A 21,997-nucleotide genomic window follows, 5' to 3' on the forward strand; every position below is an offset into this window, starting at 1 on the left:
GTTAACCTTGTAACTTTTTTCCCTGCAAAGATTGTGCATTATATGATGTATATAAGGCCTTCCAGATCTTTTCCTTCCTTGTAACTCATTTCTCTTCTGCTTCTCTCCCCAAAATGAACTATTTGTTATGTCACTGTCAGTCTCATTAAATGGATTAACATTTAAAAGTGATTGTGCTGTGTAAAGTCAAAAATCTATAGTAAATGTTCAAATAGTTGAAACTATTCAATGTTTCCCTTGAACCCCAAATGCCACAAGTTTAATCTGGGTATTTTGCCAATAGAATTGGCATATTCAACTAGTTTGGGTACATTTTGGCTGAAAAGAGTAATAAATAATTAGCTGCTTTTGGAGCTGCCTGTTTTTGTCTAGCATTTGGTGCCACTCCAATAACTTCTAATTGCTCTATTCACACGAGCAGAGCTGACAGGTTACCTCCTGCAATGATGTTGATTATCTACACACAATTACGGAGGCAGCAAATTAATTCCGTAGCAAGTGCTTGGAACCAGTGATTCTGTGCTCATTTTAATGAACAACAACCATTTCAAAATTCTCAAGAATGAAGGTTTTTAATCGATGACTAATGTTCACACTCACGACCCTTGTTATAACACCCATCTTTGTTCCCTCATTCAAATTTATTTGTTACAATATAACCAGACTAACTGCAGTCCTTAATGACAACACCTGTATTGTCCAGATGAAGTTTTGTAGGGCTCTGTTCTCCCAAGTCAAAATTGTTGCTCTAAACACATTAATCTTGGGTGCCCCTTCTTGTAAAAGTGTCCTTTAAATGCTCACGCACCCCACTCTAATACAGACTCCACATGCAATGGAATTCTGGAAGATAATCTTTGCTGCTGCTGTTTCTCTCCCCATTTGCAAACTTCTCACATTCCTTCGAGTTATTGGAATTGGTTTATTATTGTCACGTGTACTGAGATGCAGTGAAAGGTTTGTTGCATGCCATTCAGACATATCATGCCACACACAATTACATCAAAGGAGTAAAAAGTAAACAGAATGCAGCATATAATATTGCAGCTACAGGTAGAAAGTGCAGTGCAGGTAGACAATGTGCAAGAGCCATGATGAGTTAGATTGGGAGGTTGAGAGTCCATCTTTCAGTGTATGAGAGATCTGTTCAAGAGTCTGATAACAATGGGATAGAAGCTGTCCTCAAGTCTGGTGGTATGTTGGTGTAGAGTGGCATAAATTTTGTTGCTAACAAATACCTTGATTGCTGCTTCATATCAGTCTCCTCCAATCCTGCCCCAAGCTGCTCTCATCAACAAATCCACCTCCTGCTCTCTCTGCCCCATTCTTGGGCATCAGAGTGATGATTTCCTGTGACTGCTCCCCTTCATCTTGAAATTTAAAAAAAAGGCATTGGGGATAAATGAGAGGCAATTTGTCCCAGATCCTGCTTTTCTTGCACACCATTGTCACAAACAATGCCTTCTGAGACTGTTTCAAAATAATTTACCATACTTGTCCTTCTTTCATCTCCAAATAACTCTCCGTGGGTTCTAACTTCATCGTTCAGAATTCAGTAGTTGGGCATTTGGCTAAATTTTACATGTAAGTCAGTTGGCTTTGTCATTTTGATCCTAAATTGATTCGGTTGAAGGCAGCCATTAAAGCAGAACATAGAACAGTACAATTTAGGAACAGGCCCTTGTGCCAAACTAATTAAGCTAATGACATCTAATCCGTTCTGTCTGCACACGATCCATATCCCTCCATTTCTTGCATATTCATGTGCCTATCTAAGAACCTCTTTGTATCTGCCTCCACCATCGTCCCTGGTAGTGCATTCCAGGCACCCACCACTCTTTTTAAAAAAAACCTGTTCTGCACATCTCCTTTAACTTTCTTCTTCTCACCTTAAATGCCCTCTAGTATTAGACATTTCGACCCGGGGGGGAGAAAAATACCAGCTGTATATCTATGCCTCTCATAATTTTATAAACTTCAATCAGGTGGCTCCTCAGCCTCTGAAGCACCAGAGAAAACAACCCTAGTTTGTCCAACCTCTCCTTATAGCACGTACCCTCTAATCCAGGCAGCATCCTGTTAAATCTCTTTCTGAAACCTCTCCATAGCCTCCACATCTTTCCTATAATGGGACAGCCAGAATTGAATGCAATACTCCAGATACAGCCTAACCAGAGTTTTATAAAGCTGCAACATAACTTTATTGTTGCCTGAAACCTTGTCTTTAACAAGTAGCCAAGTAGCCTAAAGCCTTGCCTTTGTTGCATCAGTTCTTCTAAAGAGTAAGTATGCCTTTGCCCTGGAGGTTTAGCTTTAAATTTACTGTTATGTAATTGTGTGATTTGGTTGATTGTTACACACAAAACCAACCCAAAATTGGACCATGTCAGCTGTTCACTTATTGGAAGCATTGAGTGAGAGAAATATTAAATGGGTAGCACAGTGTCACGGCAGTTAGTGCTGCTGCCTCACAGCTCCAGGGACCCAGGTTCAAGCTTGACCTTGGATGTTGTCTGTGTGGAGTTTGCATGTTCTCTCCATTACCATGTGGATTCCCCTGGGTGCTCTGGTTCCTTCCCCTGTCTTAAAGCTGTGCTACTAGGTTAATTAGCTGCTGTAAATTATAAGAATCCAGAGATGGTGTTCTTTCTCTGCCCACTGTTTTGAGTTGGGAATACCTCTGCTCTGTTGATCAGTGGCCTGTAGTCGTACATCATAGAAACAGTCTTTCGGCCCACCATGTCAATGCTGACTGTTGTACCTATCTACACCAATTCCACTTGCCTACATAAAGTGGGTAGACTTCAAGCTATCTTCTCCCTGGGTACATTTGCATTGTGGTTAAGTATTCAGTGGCCTGGATGTGGACACAAGAATTCAAAACCTAGCAATGAGAGGAATTAAGCAATTAATATGGATTTTAAAAAAATCATTCTGATCACGGCATGGTAGCGTAGTGGTTAGCGTGACGCTATTACAGCGCCAGCGATTAGGGTTTGATTCCCGTCACTGTCTGTAAGGAGTTTGTACATTCTCCGTGTGTCTCCGTGGGTTTCCTCTGGGTGTTCTGGTTTCCTCCCATATTCTAAAGACATACGAGGTTAACATGGGTTTAAAGTGGGTGGCTTGGACTCGTTGGGCAGGAAGTGCCTGTTACCATGCTGTGTAAGTTAAGTTTTAAATAACTATAAAGTGCTGGATGTCATAAAACCCTTTAGGGTTCACTGCCTTCCTTCAGGGAGGGAGATCATTGTGTTTGACGGTAAATTGTTTGAAGAAAGGGCCAAGTGAAGTACATTGTTCAGGGTGCCGTTAGGGAGAGACTCAATGCTGCTGACATCCACGTCCCATATATAGATATATTGCATCCAGCTTTTTAATCCCCCTTTCCTTCATACAAACAGGCAGCTTGGCAGTATAGGTGTAAACTACATCTTCATATCACCAAAATTGTTGCTTATTTTTACCTCCATGACTCCACCTGACTTTGACTCACATGCTGCTGAAACAGTTGGACATGATCTTGTTACCCATTGCTTTAAATGAAAACAAAAAATGCTGGAAATGCTCAGTAGATCAGGCAGCATCTGTGGAAATAAATGTCAGAACTGAGATTGGTAGCTTTTAGTTAGGTAAAGGTTTTGAATTTTATTGAATCAAGACCGGTAGATGGAATTAAGTTGCTGATCAGCCTTAATCTAATAGAATGGCAGAATGTGCAACAATCAACTAAATTGCTTCAAAGGAAATTTAAAACTTGCATGGATAAAGCCTGATTACTCTTTAGAAGAACTAATACAACCAAGCCAAAGTTTTAGGCTACTTTAATGTTATTATTTGAGCCTGAACTGGTTTGTATAATCTTATGGTACTGCTTTTCTTTGAGATGACACTTGGATCACACATCCACTGCAGGACCAAGATTACCTAGTTCCACTTTTTTAATAGCACTTGTCTCTGCCCTGCCTCTTACTGGCTGCATAACACTTAATTTGTCCCTTTTGTCACAACCAATCTTTATGATTCCATTTAACCTGGCTGTTCTCCTACCTCTTGCCCTACGGAAGTTTGTGTTCGTATAAGATTACGCCTTTGTTTTAGCTTTGTTCAAGTTTCATCTGTACTCAACCTTCTTGCCCTTCCCATCTTTCCTCTGCACCCACAGCCCACACCACATCCACCACGATTTACATCTATGGATGTTGACTCTCATTCTGATAGCATATTACTTTCAAAATGTGTTCTCATTCTTAACTTTCTCTATTATTATCCTGCCCTACCCTGCCAGAAACCTTAGTTCTCTGTACTTTTCCATTTCTGGCCTCTTGTAATAAAGATATCCCTTATCTTACATATGGGCAGGCACAGTAGAGTAGCGGTTAGCGTAATGCTTTACAGCGCCAGCAACCCGGATTCAATTCTGGCCGCTGTCTGTAAGGAGTTTGTACATTCTCCCCGTGTTAGCGTGGGTTTCCTCTGGCTGCTCCGGTTTCCTCCCACATCCCAAAGACGTACGGGTTAGGAAGTTGTGGGCATGCTATGTTGGCGCCGGAAGTGTGGCGACACATGCGGGCTGCCCCCAGAACACTCTACGCAAAAGAAGCATTTCACTGTGTGTTTCGATGTTCATGTGACTAATAAAGATATCTCTTATCTTACATTCTTGATTTTTTTTTCCTTAATGCTACCCTAATGGTGATGTGGCTTCAATTACCAAGGCCCAAAGTTCTTGAATTTGCCCCTATTGAAACCTCTTTTGTTTGAAAATGCTCCCTAAGTTCTACTTTTTGACTAAACTTTCTGTCTTCTGTTCTTCTATCTCTTTCTGGCTGAATGTCAAATGTAATTGAAGGCTTAAACTTAAATAAATACACAAATTTCTGAAAATGGTCAGTAGGTCAGATAGTAACTGTGGAAGAGCGGAGTAGAACTGTAATGTCAGCACTTCTGGAAGGGATGTGGCAGTAAATTTGACAGTAAATTAAAAAAGACTTTTGTTTTATAAAGCTGCTGTTAAGTAAAATGAGACATTTCATTATAAGTGCTGTATAAATGCAAGTAGTCATTGCTCAAAGTGTGGAATGCAACCCACCACATCTCTGGATGTTTAGTTTCTGAATGGAATACTCAAAAAAAAAATTAAGTGTGCAATGATTGATTAAAGCTTGATTGATACGATACCAGTCAGTTGTCATAGTTCAGATGTGTTACTGATTAGATGTCACAGCACCTTGCTTTAATAGGAGTGACTTTTGTTCTGTCGCTTTGGCCTGAATTTGGAAGTCAGCTCAGAGGTGAGTGAGGAGTGTGCATCATTCTCTCATGTTCAGACCCACTCCTGCTCATTGTGGATAAATCCTTGGAAAAGAGCAAAGATCATTGACTTGAACATGAACTTCTATTTCTTTCTCCATGGATATTGTCTAACTTGCTGAGTATTTGCAGCACTTTCTGTTTTGTGTGGGATCGATGGCTAATGGATAATATTTTTCTTTCTCTAGTGTGCTGTTTGCATGCGCTAATTCACTTCACCAAGGAGCCCTATTCCCAGGATGCTTTACATGGACGCAGTGCAATTCTTCGCTGTGAAGTTCAAACTCCAACAAATATCAAGTTTGAGTGGCTCCTAAATGGCAAGCCTGTAAAGACATCTGAGAGACGCTTCATTGAAGGCAGCAATCTGCAGTTTACAGCAGTAGATCGGAGGGAGGACAGCGGAGACTTTCAGTGCATTGCTCGGAATACAGTCACTGGAGAGGAGGCTCAAACGTCAGTGGCATCTTTCAATATCAAATGTGAGTACCAGTACTTTCTAGGTAGACAAGTTCCACATAATGAGCTCTAAGTTTACATGCAGTGATACGAAGGACCAGAAGAACATCTTCGGATGTCAAATAGTAATCATCTGTGGAAAGAGTTGCACACCTGAGGCAAATTCAGTGGAGGTAAATGCATGCCGGAAAAAATCAAAATTATTGAGTAGAAGTAAGTTTATGAACTGGAGGAAATGAAGAAAAGATCTGACATTTTATTCCGAGAATGTGGTTAAACATTATGTATGCATATACTGAGAGAATGTGATGGTAGGCCTCCTCCGTGAACTACTGCAGCTCTTGTGACAGTTATTGATTCCAGTAGGAGCTGTATATCATTCTTTTGGGTGCTGCTAATTGAAATGAAGGCAGGTGAAAGATAAGGTTGTTTTGCTCAAATCCAGCATCAGAACCAATTATGAGTTTACTAATCCCAGATCAGAGATTTTATTATTCAAATTTTTGATTGTGCGATTTCTGGTCATTCTGTTGTCTTCAGTGAGTTTTTCTCTTCCCCATTTTTAAGGAAAATTCCTTTGGCTTTTAAAGATTATTACATATTGAAACATAACTCTGAAATCTAGTTATACGTTGAATTTTTTAAAGCAGTGTACAGTTTCTCAAATATGCACATCGTCACAGAACAGTACAACACAGCAACGGGCCCTTTGGCCCACAACGTCTGTACCAACCATGATGCCAATGTAAACTAACCTCATCTGCCTGCACATTGTCTACATCTCTCTGTGCTGCCTGTTCATGGGCCTGTCTAAATTCCTCCTAAACATTTCTATCGTATCTGCATCCAACACTGTCCCCTGACAGCATGTTCCAAGCACCTATCACTCTCTGTATGTGTATATGTATATATTTAAAAAAAAACTTGCCTTGTAAATCTCCTTTTAAACTTTCCCCTCTCTAACCTTAAAGCTGTGTCCTCTAGTATTTGACATTTCCACCCTGGGCAATAGACTCTGACTATGAAAGGCATTGATAGGGTAGATAATTTTACATACTTCTCTGGTTGCCCCTCAGCCTCTGCTGCTCCAGAGAAAACAGTCTAAGTTTGTTCAACCTCTCCTTATAGCTAATACTGTCTAATCCAGAAAACATCCTGGTGAACCTCTTCTGCACCGTCTCCAAAACTTCTCCATCGTTCCTGTAATGTGGCAGCCAGATCTGCAGAGAACACTCCAAATTAGGTCTAACCAAAGTTTTATACAGCTGCAAAGTGACTTCCTGACTTTTATACTCAACTCCCTGACTGATGGAGGCAAGCATGTCATATGCCGCCTTTACCACCCTACCTATTTATGTTGCCACTTTTAGGGACCTATGGACTTGGACCTCTCTGTACATCAGTGCTCCTAAAGGTCCTGCCATGACTGTATACTTTTCCCTAATGTTTGACTTCCCAAAGTGCAATACCTCAGATTTGTCCAGATTGAATTCCATCTGCCATTTCTTTGCCCACATTTTCAATTGGTCTATATCCTACTGAATTCTTTGACAACCTTACTCATTAATCACAACTCTGCCAATTTTTGTGTTGTCTGCAAACTTATCAGTCCGCCTACATTTTCATCCAAATCATATCGTATATATATTATTACAGACAACAGCAGTCCCAGCACTGATCCCTGTGGAACACCACTGGTCACAGACCTTCAGTTAGAATAACTACCCTCTGTCTTCTATGGCCATGCCAATTTTGAATCCAATCTTGCAAGTCTCCATGGATCCCATATGTCTTTATCTTCTGGATCAGTCTATCATGAGGGACCTTGTCAAAAGTTTTACTAAAATCCATGTATACAACATCCACTGTCCTGCCCTCATCAATCATCTTTGTTACTTCCTCAAAAAAAAACTCAATCAAATTTCTAAGACATGACCTTTGAGCTGCTTAAATTAAAACCTGCCTCAGTAAACTAATGTTCTGTCTGTCCTATTAACGGAGAGTGATAACTGATATTGTTGATGTTGACATAGAAATTAATTGTTCAGTTCCATGGCAGAGTTTTTTTAGTTTTCTTTCAAGGAAGTTGCTGCTTTACAGATTAGCAGCAGAATGTTACAGCTCCCAGCATTTGGTATTTGATAAATTGTGGATGAAATGCTATCATTTTCAAAGCAGTTGGAAAGCTGTATTGACAAGCTTGGTGGTCTGATAGTCAATGGAATGTTGGCTTAATGAAAACTTCACTTTCCCACTTCAGTGGGGAAAAACAGCCCTCAAATCTGTTACGTTACAGTTTACTGAAATTGAGCTTTCTAGTCTCTCAAACTAACTTTAAAAATCCAAAACCTGTTTTGACTTTTTTCTATGGTTGCTGGTGTGCTTTTGTTGAGTTTGTCGAGACCTTTTTTGACTCGGTGTGTGAAATGGAGTTGAAATTAGTTCTTGAAACATGCTTGGTGTAACAACATCTCGGCAAAGTTGTGTCTGTCTTTTTTTCTCATGTCCATTCACTCGCAAGCATGATGGTACCAGCTAACTTGGTAAATGGCAATAGCAGGATTGGTAGTCAGAATGACTCCATAGGCCATGTTAGTTCTACAATGTGGGCGTTCCCACTATGGTCCCATTCTGTCCTTGCTTGAAATTCCCCCACACCTTGCAATTTGTGCTACTAGGTAAGTACTAAACACAATAATAGTGAAGGTTAACATTTTGCTCCCTTATACCTTCTAAATGCAAGAATGTTAAAACTGGTTATCATTGTTTTGGCATTATCACAGTGCAGACCTGGGGTTGTATTTGGGATCTCAAGTCTTGTGGCTTACTCACAAATAATCTGCCAACTAATGGATTCTCCAAGAGGATTTGCTCATTATTTAAGATTAATTTGGTGACACAAAACAGCAGGCCTTGCCTCAACCTCAGTTGCAACTACTCTGCATAATTTCAAGATATTTTGTGCACAAATTTTTGCATATTAAGTAATTTGGATGACATTACCTTGAACTAATATGTAAACTGCGGTGACAACACAAGTTAACTAACTGACAATAATTCATAATTGATGCTTGCGATTGGTGTTCTATTTTGAATGCATACACTAAAATGCAACTGTGTGCTCAAATGATAAGTAATTAAATATATGAAGCTATTTGTGAATAAAACAAGAAAAATATTTTTAGATGATCTTGGCCTTTTCCATCTTTTGGATAAAAATTATTACACAACCAACTCTTCTCTCACAAGAAGTAAATGTGTAAATGTAGAAGCCCCAGCGACAGATTGGTAAATTACTATTTGATCTGGAGGCTGGCCTCCATAAACCAATTATTGCATTCCAGGTACACCCTCGATTTTTGCTAGAATTCATTGATAGAGCTATTGAGAATATCATCAAAATCACGAAGTCATTCTTCAGCATGGTACCATCACAGCTGCACACAATTTTAATTGTGGCAGGTGATGTATTGTGAAGATCTGAAGCATGGGATGGAAGGATTTTTGGGTATTAAAAGAATTGAGGAATACAGAGTCATCAAGGGCAGCAGCAGCATGGGAGCACCATCAACTGCAGCTTCACCTTCCAGATAAACACGTTCCTCATTTGGAAATATATTGTTGGTAAATTAATAATTGGGTCTAAATTCCACAACTCCCTCCTGTGAGACCACCTTCACCAGAAGGACTGCAGCAGTTCAAGTAGACCTTTCACCTACCATGTAATGGTCTATCAGGTATGTTGGTCTTGTCAGCAACACCCACATCCTAGAATAATGTTAGTAATGTGGTAGAATACATATCCATTTATCTGGATGGGTTTTCCATAACACAGTGAGGATGTTGATACCCCCCCCCCCCCCCCCCCCATTTATTTTTGTAGTTTATAGATTTTTATGTCTTTGCACTGTACTGCTGCAGCAAAACAACAAATTTCACAGCATATGTTAGTGATAATAAACCTGATTCTGACTCATCCTGCTCCCCCTCTCTGGACACAGGCACCCTCCATATTATGGCTGTTTGCATGATGGTTGGGAACTTCTACCACTGAAGTCAATGTCTGCCTCCTGTGGCCACCGGTGTTGTGTGTATGTGTAAAATAGACAATTTGGATTGCTCCAGTTGATGAAGCATACTTAACGACACCTTCCACTAATATGATCTGGAGCAGGAACAAACACGGAAAATAATGGAAATTCCTAGCAAATCATGCAGCATCAGTTGAAAGATGTTCTCTGACCTGCTGAGCATTTAGTGTTTTCTGATTTTGGTTTCAGATTTCCAGTATCTGTTTTTTTTAATTTCCATAAATCTAGACAGGAGTGATTTAAAAGCAAAATATTGCAGATGCTGGAAATGTGAAATAAAAGCACAAAATTCTCAATGTATGTCATAGGTCAGGCAGCATCTGTAGAGCAAGAAACAGTACTAATGTTGAACTGGAATACTAACAGTCTTTCCAAAGATGGTGTCTAACCCACATATCTCTGGTATTTTCTCTTGCTATCTGAGCATCAGTGAGCAGGTAATTGAGGAAGTGTCAGTTGACAATACTGTTGGTAACTTCCTCCATGACCTTGAGACCTGTACTTTAGTTGTTTGGCTAGTTCTGGAGCTGCTGTGTTGTTTCACCCTATTGCCTATGCTATAAATATATTTAGCCACATGTTGAGTGAATTGAATAGTCTACCCCTGACAATATATGCACATTCAATTCATCAATGTATTGAAAAACTGAGGTTAATATTTGGACACTGAATGAGTTGAGGAGAATAGAGTTTGGCAGGAAAGTGAGCAATCATCATAGTGGTCGATAGGGGAGCTGAGAGTTCTGGAAAACAGTCAGTAAAGTGGAACCGAGGCCAAGATCAAATCAGTGATGATCTGTTTGAATGGCACAGCAGGCTCAGAGGATGTTCTTATGAATGCAGACAAGCTTGAGGCCGTAAAACCAGGTCATTCTGCTTCTCATGTTCTGATGTTTTAACTGCCTTCTTGCAGCCAGGCTCTAGATGAGCAGGTTTTTTGTGAAAACTGCTTGTTGGAGAAAAGTCAACATTTTGTTTCGTCAGCCAGATGGCAAGTAGCAATGAAAAGATCTTCCTCTGCTGAAATACACATATGTAACTCAGTTTCACCTTTATGTGAAAAGTTTCTTCCCATTGATTATATCCAACTGGCAGCTAGGAAATTTAACTTGAAGTAAACCAATCTGAAGTAAAAACTTGTATCAATAATATTCAATGTGAAATTATCATCAGAATCAGGTTTATTATCACTGTCATATTTTATGAAATTTGTTTTGCGAGAGCAGTATAGTACAAGATAAAAATTACCATAAGTTACAAAAATAAATAGTGCAGAAGAGGAATAACAAGGTAGTGTCCATGGGTTCATGGACCATCTTTAATGATGGATGCCACCTTCTTGAGGCACCGCCACTTGAAGATATCCTCGATGGCAGGGAGGATTGTGCCTGTGATGGAGCTGACTGAGTCTACAACCTTCTGCAGTCTCTTTTGATCCTGCACATTGGAGCCTCCATACCAGGCAGTGATGCAACCAGTCAGAATGCTTTCCACTCTATATCTATAGAAATTTGCAAGAGTCTTTGGTGATGTACCAAATCTCCTCAAACTCCTAATGAAGTAGAGCCACTGGTGAGCTGCCTTAGATTATCATTAAAAAGACAACTGGTTCACTGATGCCTTCAGGGAAGGAAATCTGCTGTCCTTGCCAGGTCTGGCCCGAAAAATCAAAGAAACAGATGCTGAAAATGGGGGGAAAAAAAACAAAAAGCTGGAAAATCTCAGCTCAGGCAGCATCTGTGGAAAGAGAAATGGTCAACATTTAAGATTTGCATCAGATGATGGGTCACGACCTGAAAAGTTGACTGTTTTGCTTTCCATGGATCCTGCCTGACCTGCTGAGATTTTCCAGCCTTTTCTGTTTTAATTTCAGACCTCTTCTGTTTGTTTCCAACCCTCTTAACGTGGTTGACCATTGACTGTCCTCAATGGCATAAGCCTCTTGGTGCACTGGGAATTTGGAGCTGCGAAGTAAACCACCAGCTTTACTGGTAATGCTCACATCCTGAGAATGAATAAATTGTGCCTTTGTTGCTAGCTAATGGTTCAGACGCTAGCACATGACTTCAATATTCTGTACATTCCTGTCTTGCAGGAAATTAGATTGACCTTGTCTGAACTCTGCCATGCAGTAGTTTTCTGATGGAGTATGATTTGTTATTCATCTATGGAATGTGGACATCACCAACATTTTGCCCAGACTTAATTTACCCGTTGATTTGAGTAGCTTGCTTATTGGTCACTTCAGTTGACAGTTAAGAGTCGACCCACATTGTTGGGTCTTAACCTTATCCAGCCTGGCCTAGATATTACTTATCAGATTTCCTTCCCTGATGAGCATTACCGAGACAGTTGGGGTTTGTTATTGTTCTGTTTAATTCTTTTTCAGGAGTGGTTGTCACTGGCAAGGCCAGCACTTATTGCCCATTGCTAATGACCATTGAGAGGTGGTGATGAGGAAAACAAATCCAGCCTTTTCCATTCTCTCCTCATTAGTGAAACACTCTATCCCAGGCAACATTTTGGTGAATCAACTCTGCATTCTCTCCAGTACAATTAAATACACCCTATAATCTGGTGACCAGAACTACACACATTATTTGAGCTGTGGCCTAACCAATTACTTACATAGTTGTACCATAACCTCCCTGCTTTTCTATTCTTGCTGGCTGATGACGGCAAGCGTCCTATTTGCTTTCTTAACCACCTGTGCTCCAGCTTCAAGGATCCTTGGAGTTGATTACTTATGTCCCTCTGTTCCCTAAAATTCCCTAGGGTTGTACATTCATTGTGTATGTCTGACCCTTATCCTGTCTGTCATTGCTCTACCTGTCTTACCAACTCATCAATATGATACTGTAGAGCAAGACTATTTCCACTCCCCCCCCATCAACAACAACAACAATTTTTGAGTCATTTGCAAACTTAATAATCCTACCCTCTGCACTCACGTTCAAGTCTTTAAGGTATACAACAAACAGCAAGGGTCCCAGCACCAATCCCAATTGTACACCTCTAGTTCCAGGTTTCTATTCACAAAAGCAACCCTCCGCCATTACTCTCATCCTCCTCCTACCAACCAAATTTTGGATTCAATTTGCTATGACTCATGGCCCCTAATCTTTTTGGACTTTTCCGTGTGGGTCCTTGTCAGAGGCCTTCATGAAGTCTGTGCAGACTACTTCAATTGCACAGCTGTCATCAATATGTTCTGTTACTAGTCTGAAAAAAATTCTAATTGGTCAGACAGGATCTCCCCATAACAAAAGCCATGCTGACTATCTTTGATTAATCTGCCTTTCCAAGTGTAGATTAACCTTGTCCCTCAGAATTTTGTCACTACCACTGATGTTAGACTCACTGGCCTGTAATTACCTGGTTTATCCCTGCTTCTATTTGTGAATAAAGACATCACTTTTGCTGTCTTCCAGTCACCCGGCACCTCAGCTGTGGCGAGCAAAGTGTCTGTCAATGCCCCAACCATCTCCTCCTTGCATTCTTATTAGCACCTAGGGATTTATCCACCTTTAACCCTGCCAAGATACCTAATACCTTTTTAATAGTGAGTTGTTCAAGAATTTCTCCTCAGTGAATACAGATGAGAAGTATTCATTTAAGAACCTCACCTACATCCTCTGGCCTTGTACAGGTTGCCACTTTTGTCCCTAATGGGCCACCCTCTTTCCCTGGTTACCCTATTGCTCTTAAAATGCAAAAAAAATTAAGGATTTTCCTTAATTTTGTCCACTAGTGATATTTCATGCACTTCCGCCCCCCATCCTAGTTTTTCTTTAAATAACCCTTCCACAATTCGTCTACTCTCGAGAGACCTCCCCCATTTTTAGTTCTCCCTAGCACTGATGTGCTTCCTTTTTTTTTCTCATCCAGCCTTCGATATCAAGGGTTTGCACTTGTTTTTACCCTTCATGCTTACAGGGACCCGCTGGCACTGAACTCTCACTATTTCACTTGTGAATGACTTCCATTTGTCAGATGTAGACTCAGCTGCAAGTAGCAGCTGCCAGTACACTTTTGCCAGCTCCTACATTGTTTTGAAATAGGCCTCCTACCCCACCCTCCCTTATCCCTTTTTCTTTTAGAACAACTGTGAAACCAAGAATTATGGTCACCATCCTGAGCCCAGCACATTGAAGAAGGCTTGCCAGTGGCTCTACTTTGTGAGCAGTTTGAGGAGATTTGGTATGTCAGCAAAGACTCTTACAAATTTCTATAGATGCATGGTGGAGAGCATTCTGACTGGTTGCATTACAGCCTGGTATTGGAGCCTCCAATGCACAGGATCACAAGAGGCTGCAGACGGTTATAGACTCAGCCAGCTCCATCACCAGCATACCATCACCATCGAGGACATTTTCAAGAGGCAGTGCCTCAAGAAGGCAGCATCCAGTATTAAGGACCCTCACCATCTGGGACGTGCCTTCTTCTCATTATTACCATTGGGGAGGAGGTACAGGAGTTTCTGCTTAGTGTTTCTTGTTCAGTTAAGGATGTTTTGTAACTTTTGAATTGCACTCAGCAAAATTGGTTAATTTCAGTTATTAACAACTTGAGTCAATAGGATGCATCATTTTCACCATCTCCTCAACAGCAACCAAGTCAAAGTAACAATAAAGCCATTGGTCGACTTGCCATGCCTGTACACTAAATCAATAAGCTACCTGTTGAAGCTGTTCCATGATTTGAAGTCTATTATTTTGATTTTAGAGGGATATGTTTATAGGACCCTGTCACTTATTGGACATACTGAAAGTCCGGCCCTAACTTGAGGTAATGGATTTCATCATTCATGCTAGTGCTTTAAGTTAAGAGTTAAAGCTTACCCATCTGTGGTGGGTAAGCTGCTAGAAAGGATTCTAAGAGATAGGATCTATGAGCATTTAGAGAATCATGGACTGATTAGGGACAGTCAGCATAGATTTGTGAAGGGAAGATCTTGCCTCACTAGCCTGACAGGGTTCTTTGAGGAGGTGACCAGGTAGATTGATGAGGGTAGTGCAGTAGATGTGGTCTACATGGACTTTAGTAAGGCATTTGACAAGGTTCCGCATGGTAGGCTTCTTCAGAAGGTCAGAGGCCAAGGGATCCAAGGAGGCTTGGCCGTGTGGATTCAGAATTGGCTTGCCTGTAGAAAGCAGAGGGTTGTGGTGGAGGGAGTGCATTCGAATTGGAGGGCCGTGACTAGTGGTGTCCCACAGGGATCGGTTCTGGGACCTCTACTTTTTGTGATATTTATTAATGACTTAAATGAGGGGGTGGAAGGGTGGGTCAGCAAGTTTGCAGATGACACAAAGATCGGTGGTGTTGTGGATAGTGTGAAGGGCTGTCGAAGCTTACAGAAGGATATTGATAGGATGCAGAGCTGGGCTGACAAGTAGCAGATGGAGTTCAATCTGGAGAAGTGTGAAGTGGTACACTTTGGATGGACAAACTCCAAGGCGGAATACAAGGTAAATGGCAGGATTCTGGGCAGTGTAGAGGAGCAGAGGGATCTGGGGGTTCATATCCACAGATCACTGAAAGTCATCACACAAGTGGATAGGGTAGTTAAGAAAGCTTATGGAATGTTTGCTTTCATAAATCGTGGGATCGAGTTTAAGAGCCGCGAAGTAATGATGCAGTTTTACAAAACTCTGGTTAGACTGCACTAGAGTACTGTGTCCCATTCTGGTCACCTCATTATAGGAAGGATGTGGAGGCGTTGGAAAGGGTGCAGAGGAGATTTACCAGGATGCTGCCTGGATTGGAGAGTATGGATTATGTGGAGAGACTAAAGGAGCTAGGGCTTTACTCATTGGAGAGGAGGAGGAGGAGGATGAGGGGAGACATGATAGAGGTATACAAAATATTAAGAGGAATAGATAGAGTGGACAGCCAGCACCTCTTTCCCAGGGCACCAATGCTTAAAACAAGAGGACATGGCTTTAAGTTCAAGGGAGACCTCAGGGAGATTTTTCACCCAGAGAGTGATTGGTGCATGGAATGTGCTGCCTGGGGTGGTGGTGGAGGATGATACGTTGGTCAAGTTCAAGAGGTTGTTAGATAAGCATATGGAGGAATTTAAGATAGAGGGATATGTGGGAGGAAGGGGTTAGATAATCTTAGGAGTGGTTTGAAGGGCAGCACAACATGGTCGGCCGAAAGGCCTGTATTGTTCTATGGTAGGGCAATCTAGTTAATATTAGGGAAGTTGCTAATATAACCCTCTTATTCTTAGACTTCTGCTGTGATTTCCCTATATATCTGCTCCTCTCTCTCCTGCCAACAGATCATTGATGAAGATTGGTATCCATAGGCCTTTACCATCATATCTGAACCCGTACCTGAAAGGTCACTGTTGAAGCATCTGAAGATGGTGTGGCCCAGGACATTGTTTTGAGGAAGTTCTGCAATGATGTCCTGGGGGTGGGATGATTCATTTCTAACCACAGTCATCATCCTTTGTGTAAAGTTTAAATCCAGCTATTGGAATACTTTCCCTTGGATGTGAATTGCGTTCACTTTTTATTAGGATACTTTGATGCCACACACAATCAAATGCTGCCTTGATGTCAAAGGCGGTCACTCTCTTCTCATCTCTGGAATTCATCCCCCTGAACAAAGGGAGACAAGATACAGCCAAGGTATGAGGAGAAGAGTAGAGTCAGTGGGGCAAGAGCAGGTGGAAACAATGGACCTACCGGGACAGTTCTGTTTGTGGATCTTGGGTAAGAGATGGAGATGGAGGTGGAAAGTGTGGGGTTGGGCCACTATTAAGTTTGAGTCTGTGGAGGCATCAGCAGTTAGATTTTTGCTCCAGATTCCAGCATCTGCAGTCTCTTCTGTCTCTATCTATCTGGCATTTCTAGCTGAACACAGCTGTGAATGCTTCAACGTTTTCTTCAGCAGTCGTGCTGGGCCTTGCCATCGTTAAGGATGTGTACGTGTATGGAGTCTTTCTCCCTTGAGCAGTTTAATTGTCCACCACATTCCACAATGTGCAGGCACGGTAGTATAGCGGTTAGCGTAACGCTTTACAGCGCCAGTGACCCGGGTTTAATTCTGGCCACTGTCTTTAAGGAGTTTGTATGTTCTCCCCGTGCCTGCATGGGTTTCCTCTGGGTGCTCTGGTTTCCTCCCACATTCCAAAGACGTACAGGTTAGGAAGTTGTGGGCATGCTTCGTTGGCGCTGGAAGTGTGGTGACACTTGCTGGCTGCCTCCAGGGCACTACGCAAAAAGATGCATTTCACTGTGTGTTTCGATATACATGTGACTAATAAAGATATCTTATTTTACAATTAGCTGTATAGTGGCCAAAAATGGGCAAATGGGACTAGCTGAGATAGCAATCTTGGTCAGCAGGGATCAGTTGGGCCAAAGGGCCTGGAAACGTGCTGTATGAATCTGTAACTCTATTTGGACTGAGTTACAAACTGCTCAGTTGATTGTAAGATTGCTTAGCTCTGAGTATTGCAAGGTATTTTTGCTGTTGAGCATGTGTGTAGTCTTGTATTGCAAATCTACTATGCTGGCACTTTCATCATTTTTAGGTTTGCTTGGTGCTGCTCTTCTGCACTCATTGAACCAGGGTTGATTTGCTGACTTGATAGTAATGGTAGAGTGAGGGATATGGTGGGCCACAAGGTTATAGGTTGTGGTGGTGTACCCTTCTGCTAATGGTTTGTGGCACCTCTTGGATACCCAGATTTGAGCTACCAGAACTGTTAAGAATCTTATTCCATACAGCCCATTTGTAGTTCTGCACAACGCAACTCTGCGGATGGGACCTTGTCCCTACAACCACTACTTCTACCCAAGCTATTGTGCACGGATGCATGTGCCAGAGTAGATTGGTGAAGCCAAGGTCAAGTAGATCTCATTGGTTCATACCTGCTTCATACTGTCTGTCAGCTTGGCCCTTCAGAACTCTGCCAGTTTGCCCTTCAGTTGTGCTGCCAAACCACTCTAGTTGATGGTCATTGAAGAACCCCACAGAGCATATTCTGTGCCCCTGCTGCTTTAGTTGCTGCTTCCAGTTTTGTTCAACATGGAACACATTGCCTTGAAGTGAACTTCTCCATTGTGGATGCCAATTCCCACATGTTTGTGAGGACGTCTTTGCTTGATAATCTGGTCTGGGATGTCATGCTGAACTTCATTTTGGTCAATGCTGTCTCATCCATCCAGTTTTATTCCCTCTCTGAGTGTAACAGAAACAACTGAGTTGCTTGTTTACCAACTTGAGAGGGTATTTAAGATTTGACCTCAATCACAGTTGCTTTACAATTGTTGCTTCACAGTTGCCATAAACTGAGGCTGGCTTTTTTTTTATCAGTCCTGATTTATTTAATTAATTGAAATTCAATTCTCAAACCGTAGTGGTGAAACTTGAATTTGGATGCTAGTGCAGCAATTTGATCACGATGCAGCTAGTTCAGCAGTAAGGCTCACTTGCAGCAAATTGGATGCCTGTTATCCAGTACATAAAAATTGCATTGGCTAGGTCAATAACTGCGTGTAGTTCAGTGTAATCAAGTTGATGTGGTGCAAGGACAAATGAGGTTGATAGAGTAAGATTTATCTCAGTGTGCACAGTGTCAGAATGCCAAGTCAAAGTCGAGTTTATTGTCATATGCACAAGTACATGTCTGTACAGGTGCAATAAAAAAATTTACTTGCAGCAGCATCACAGGCACCTCACATGATATAAGCAGCATTCACAAGAAAAACATAAATTAAACACAATTGTTACAAGAAAGAACACAATTTGAACAAAAAAGAAGTCTATTTTGGTGAAAAGTGGTCATAGTGTTGCTACACTCTCGTGATTAGGGTTGTGCCAGTTGGTTCAAGAACCGAATGGTTGAAGGGAAGTAGCTGTTCTTGAAACTGGTGGTGTGGGTCTGCAGGCTTCTGTACGTCCTGTCCAATGGTAGCTGCGAGAAGATGGCATGGCCTGGATGGTGGGGATCTTTGGATGTTGCCTTTTTGAGGTGTGAGAGTTTTGGATGAAGTCTGCTTTGAAGTAGTGGCTGCTACATTCTCTTTAAAAACACACATTATCTCTTTTATTGCAGGGATAGAGACAGGAGGAGTGGTTTTGAAAGATCCGCGCAATGTGTCTGAAATACAAACGTCAGCTCCGATCACTCTGCAGTGTCACATTAATGGACACCCTCGGTAAGCAACCTCTTCCTACACTGAGCACTTCCAGTAGTTATGTGGTATATAGACAGTTTCTTTATGATATATACTGTATTCAGTGAGAACGGCATTTTAAAATCAAGGTCGGCAATGGTGATGTACTTTGTGTCACTTCTATGACAGCTGTAAATTGTCACCCAAGCATGTAAAAAGGAATGCAAGTTGGTAAGGATTTATTTTCACAATCCAAACATTTTAACAAATGAATAACTTCTTCTGTGTTCAACCACCATTGTTGATGGTATTGTCTCATTTGAGTTCCTTGATGTACTGGTTTTACAATGAATTGCTTGTCACATAGCAACTGAAGTTTTTTCCAGTTCAGCTTGTTTATTATTAATTCATGGCTGCAATTTTGCAAAACATAATAGTGACATTTGACTTCAATATTAATTACAGCTCCTTTGGCCTGGTGGTCTGAGTAAAATTTGTCTGAATTGGTTGTAGATGACTGCAGTTCTACCAATTCTATGGGTACAGTTTACCGATATGAAACGAGAACATTTGCCTTGAGAATGACTAAAACTGCAGAATGACAACTTTACAGCTTTTTCCTGTGATTAAGTGTCATAGAGTCATATAGCATGGAAACAGGCCCCTCGGCCCAACTCATCCATGCCAACCGAGTTGTCTATCTGAGCTAGTCCCATTTGCCTGTGTTTGACCTATATCCCTCTAAACCTTTCCCTTCCATGTACCTGTCCAAATGTCTTTTAAATCATTGCACCCACTTCTACAGCTTCCTCTGGCAGTTCCTTCCATTTATCCACCACCCTCTGTGTGGGGGAAAATATTGCTCCATAACCATAACTTGGGATTTTTCTTTTAAAAAAAATCATTTACCTCAATCTGGTCAAATGTTTTAAGCAAGGTGATGCTCAAGAGAATCCAGATTGATTAGCATTCTGCACTCTTTCTTCCCCCACCACCACCACAACAATGAAATGCCAGACAACCTCCTTCTGACATGTCCAGTGCAAATGGTTCCATAAGCTTAAAGTGCAGCCAGTAAGTGAACCTTGGCATTGTTTTGAATGTAATTTCTGTTTTTTTTAAGTTATCAGGGCTTTCCTCTGTTGTTGAGCAGAGGCAGTTAACTTGCAGTCTGCACTTGGCTAGCCTCATTAGCACTGGGCTGATGGTAAAACAGGATACCATTATCAAAATCCTCCCTCCTTGTCGGTAAGCGTACCACGAAGCAGGAACTGCCTGAAATTTGAGATCTGGTACTATGAACTGGATAAAAGCGGATACCAGGAGGACAAAGGCACGCTGAAGTATGATTAACTGTACCAGATTTGGAATGGTAGCACAGGAGTTGCAGTCTAGAGCCTTGTACTAATGATCTGGAGAGGACAACTTGAGTCTCTTCATGGCAGCAAGGGAACTTAAATACAGCAAATTATGTGATGTTGAATAAAAACCTGATACCAGATTTATAACAAACTACTAGATTGTTATATAAATAACCTCAGGTTTGCTCATTTTTCTAGAGATAGAAATCAGCTATTCTTACTGGTTTTAGCTAATGTTCAACTCCAGACCATCATCACTATTTCTTAACTGAAAACTCAAATTGCTTTGTCAAAATAAGGAAACATACGAACCCCCTGCATCAGCTTGGTCACCAGATTAGGACACTACAAAAGCATATTTGGCCCAATTGACCTTGAAACATCTGTGGTTTTGTGCCTAAATTGAAATTTTTTGTTTTTTTTCTGGCCCAGTTTGCTGCAAGCTTAAGTGTCCAATGTTTATTAGCTAGTGTACATCATAGTCCAGCTGCCCATTTCCCATGTAACAGTATTCACTTCCACGGCCAGGTCATTTGTTTTAATATTTAAATGAGTTTAGTTTAAGTTGAGGAGGGCTGTTTTGCACATTTCTACATTTGTAACCTAAAACTGAAGAATTCATTGCAGCATGATGAGCCTCCTTACTCCAGTAGAAGAGCATTAATTATAACTTGAGTTTTAATATAACAAAGATTTCAGTTGCTCTGTGCCAGAACCCAATCAGAAGATGGCAGAGAGAGTTTAAAATTGCTGAAGTGGAATCTGAAGTAAAACAGAAATTGAATTGGTGACTTCGTTTAAAAAGAGTGGGCAGTGAAACCAACATAAGGGAAAATATGAACGGATGGATTCAGGAGGCCTGTTGGTCCCTTGACGCTGCTCTACCATTTAATATGATCATGATCAGGTTGCAGCCTTAACTCTGCATTCCAGTCCACAATGGCAAATTTCTTCACTCATTTGCTCACCAAGAATGTATTTAACTCTGTCTTAGCCTATTTTTTGATCATCTACACATCTTATTATGCCCCTACATTTGAATCAAAATTATTAATATCTCACAGAGAACAATGCACCCAGAAATAAGTCCTGTGGAACCACACTGGTAACAGCCTCCCAGTTGCAAAATCACCTGTTAACGGTTTCCTTATTGCCAGGACCAATTTTGGATTTAATTTGCTCCACTCTTTTGGATCCTCCTTTGACTAGCTCCTTTGGCTCAGTGGTCTGAGTAAAATTTGTCTGAATTGGTTGTAGACGACTGCAGTTCTACCAATTCTGTGGGTCCATGTGGGACCTTTTCAAAAACCTTGATTAAAATCTCCTATATACTACATCAGACTACCCTCACTATGTAGAAACAAAAATGAGATCTTGCTGATGGAGTTGTATTTGTGGTTTGTACACAAGCAAATTGGCTGTGTAAGAGTCGTCATTGGGGTAACGTGGACAGAGAATAGAAGGGTGCACGGGATGGAACATGGAGTCCTCACAGTCTGGACAGGAGAAGTCATTGAAGAAAATAGAAAATCTGAGATCTACATTTTGACCACTACAAAATACAAATGATATTTGTATGATGAAAGAAGAGAGACAATGAAGAACAGATGAGTTAACCTTGCCAAGTGTGTTGGGA

The 21,997-nt window shown here is 41.1% G+C and overlaps 1 protein-coding gene across 1 annotated transcript in view; it reads left to right on the plus strand.

Annotated features, from left to right (window-relative positions):
- LOC127575387 (inactive tyrosine-protein kinase 7-like) overlaps positions 1 to 21,997 on the plus strand; it is a 175,827-nt gene that overhangs the window by 76,504 nt on the left and 77,326 nt on the right. Inside the window, exons 2-3 of the mRNA XM_052025208.1 lie at positions 5,502 to 5,795; positions 18,940 to 19,042. Of these exons, the coding sequence (XP_051881168.1) occupies positions 5,502 to 5,795; positions 18,940 to 19,042 (397 nt within the window). The remainder of the gene's footprint in view (positions 1 to 5,501; positions 5,796 to 18,939; positions 19,043 to 21,997) is intronic.

Source organism: Pristis pectinata, chromosome 10, assembly GCF_009764475.1.
Source record: "Pristis pectinata isolate sPriPec2 chromosome 10, sPriPec2.1.pri, whole genome shotgun sequence".
Classification (NCBI taxonomy): Eukaryota; Metazoa; Chordata; class Chondrichthyes; order Rhinopristiformes; family Pristidae; genus Pristis; species Pristis pectinata.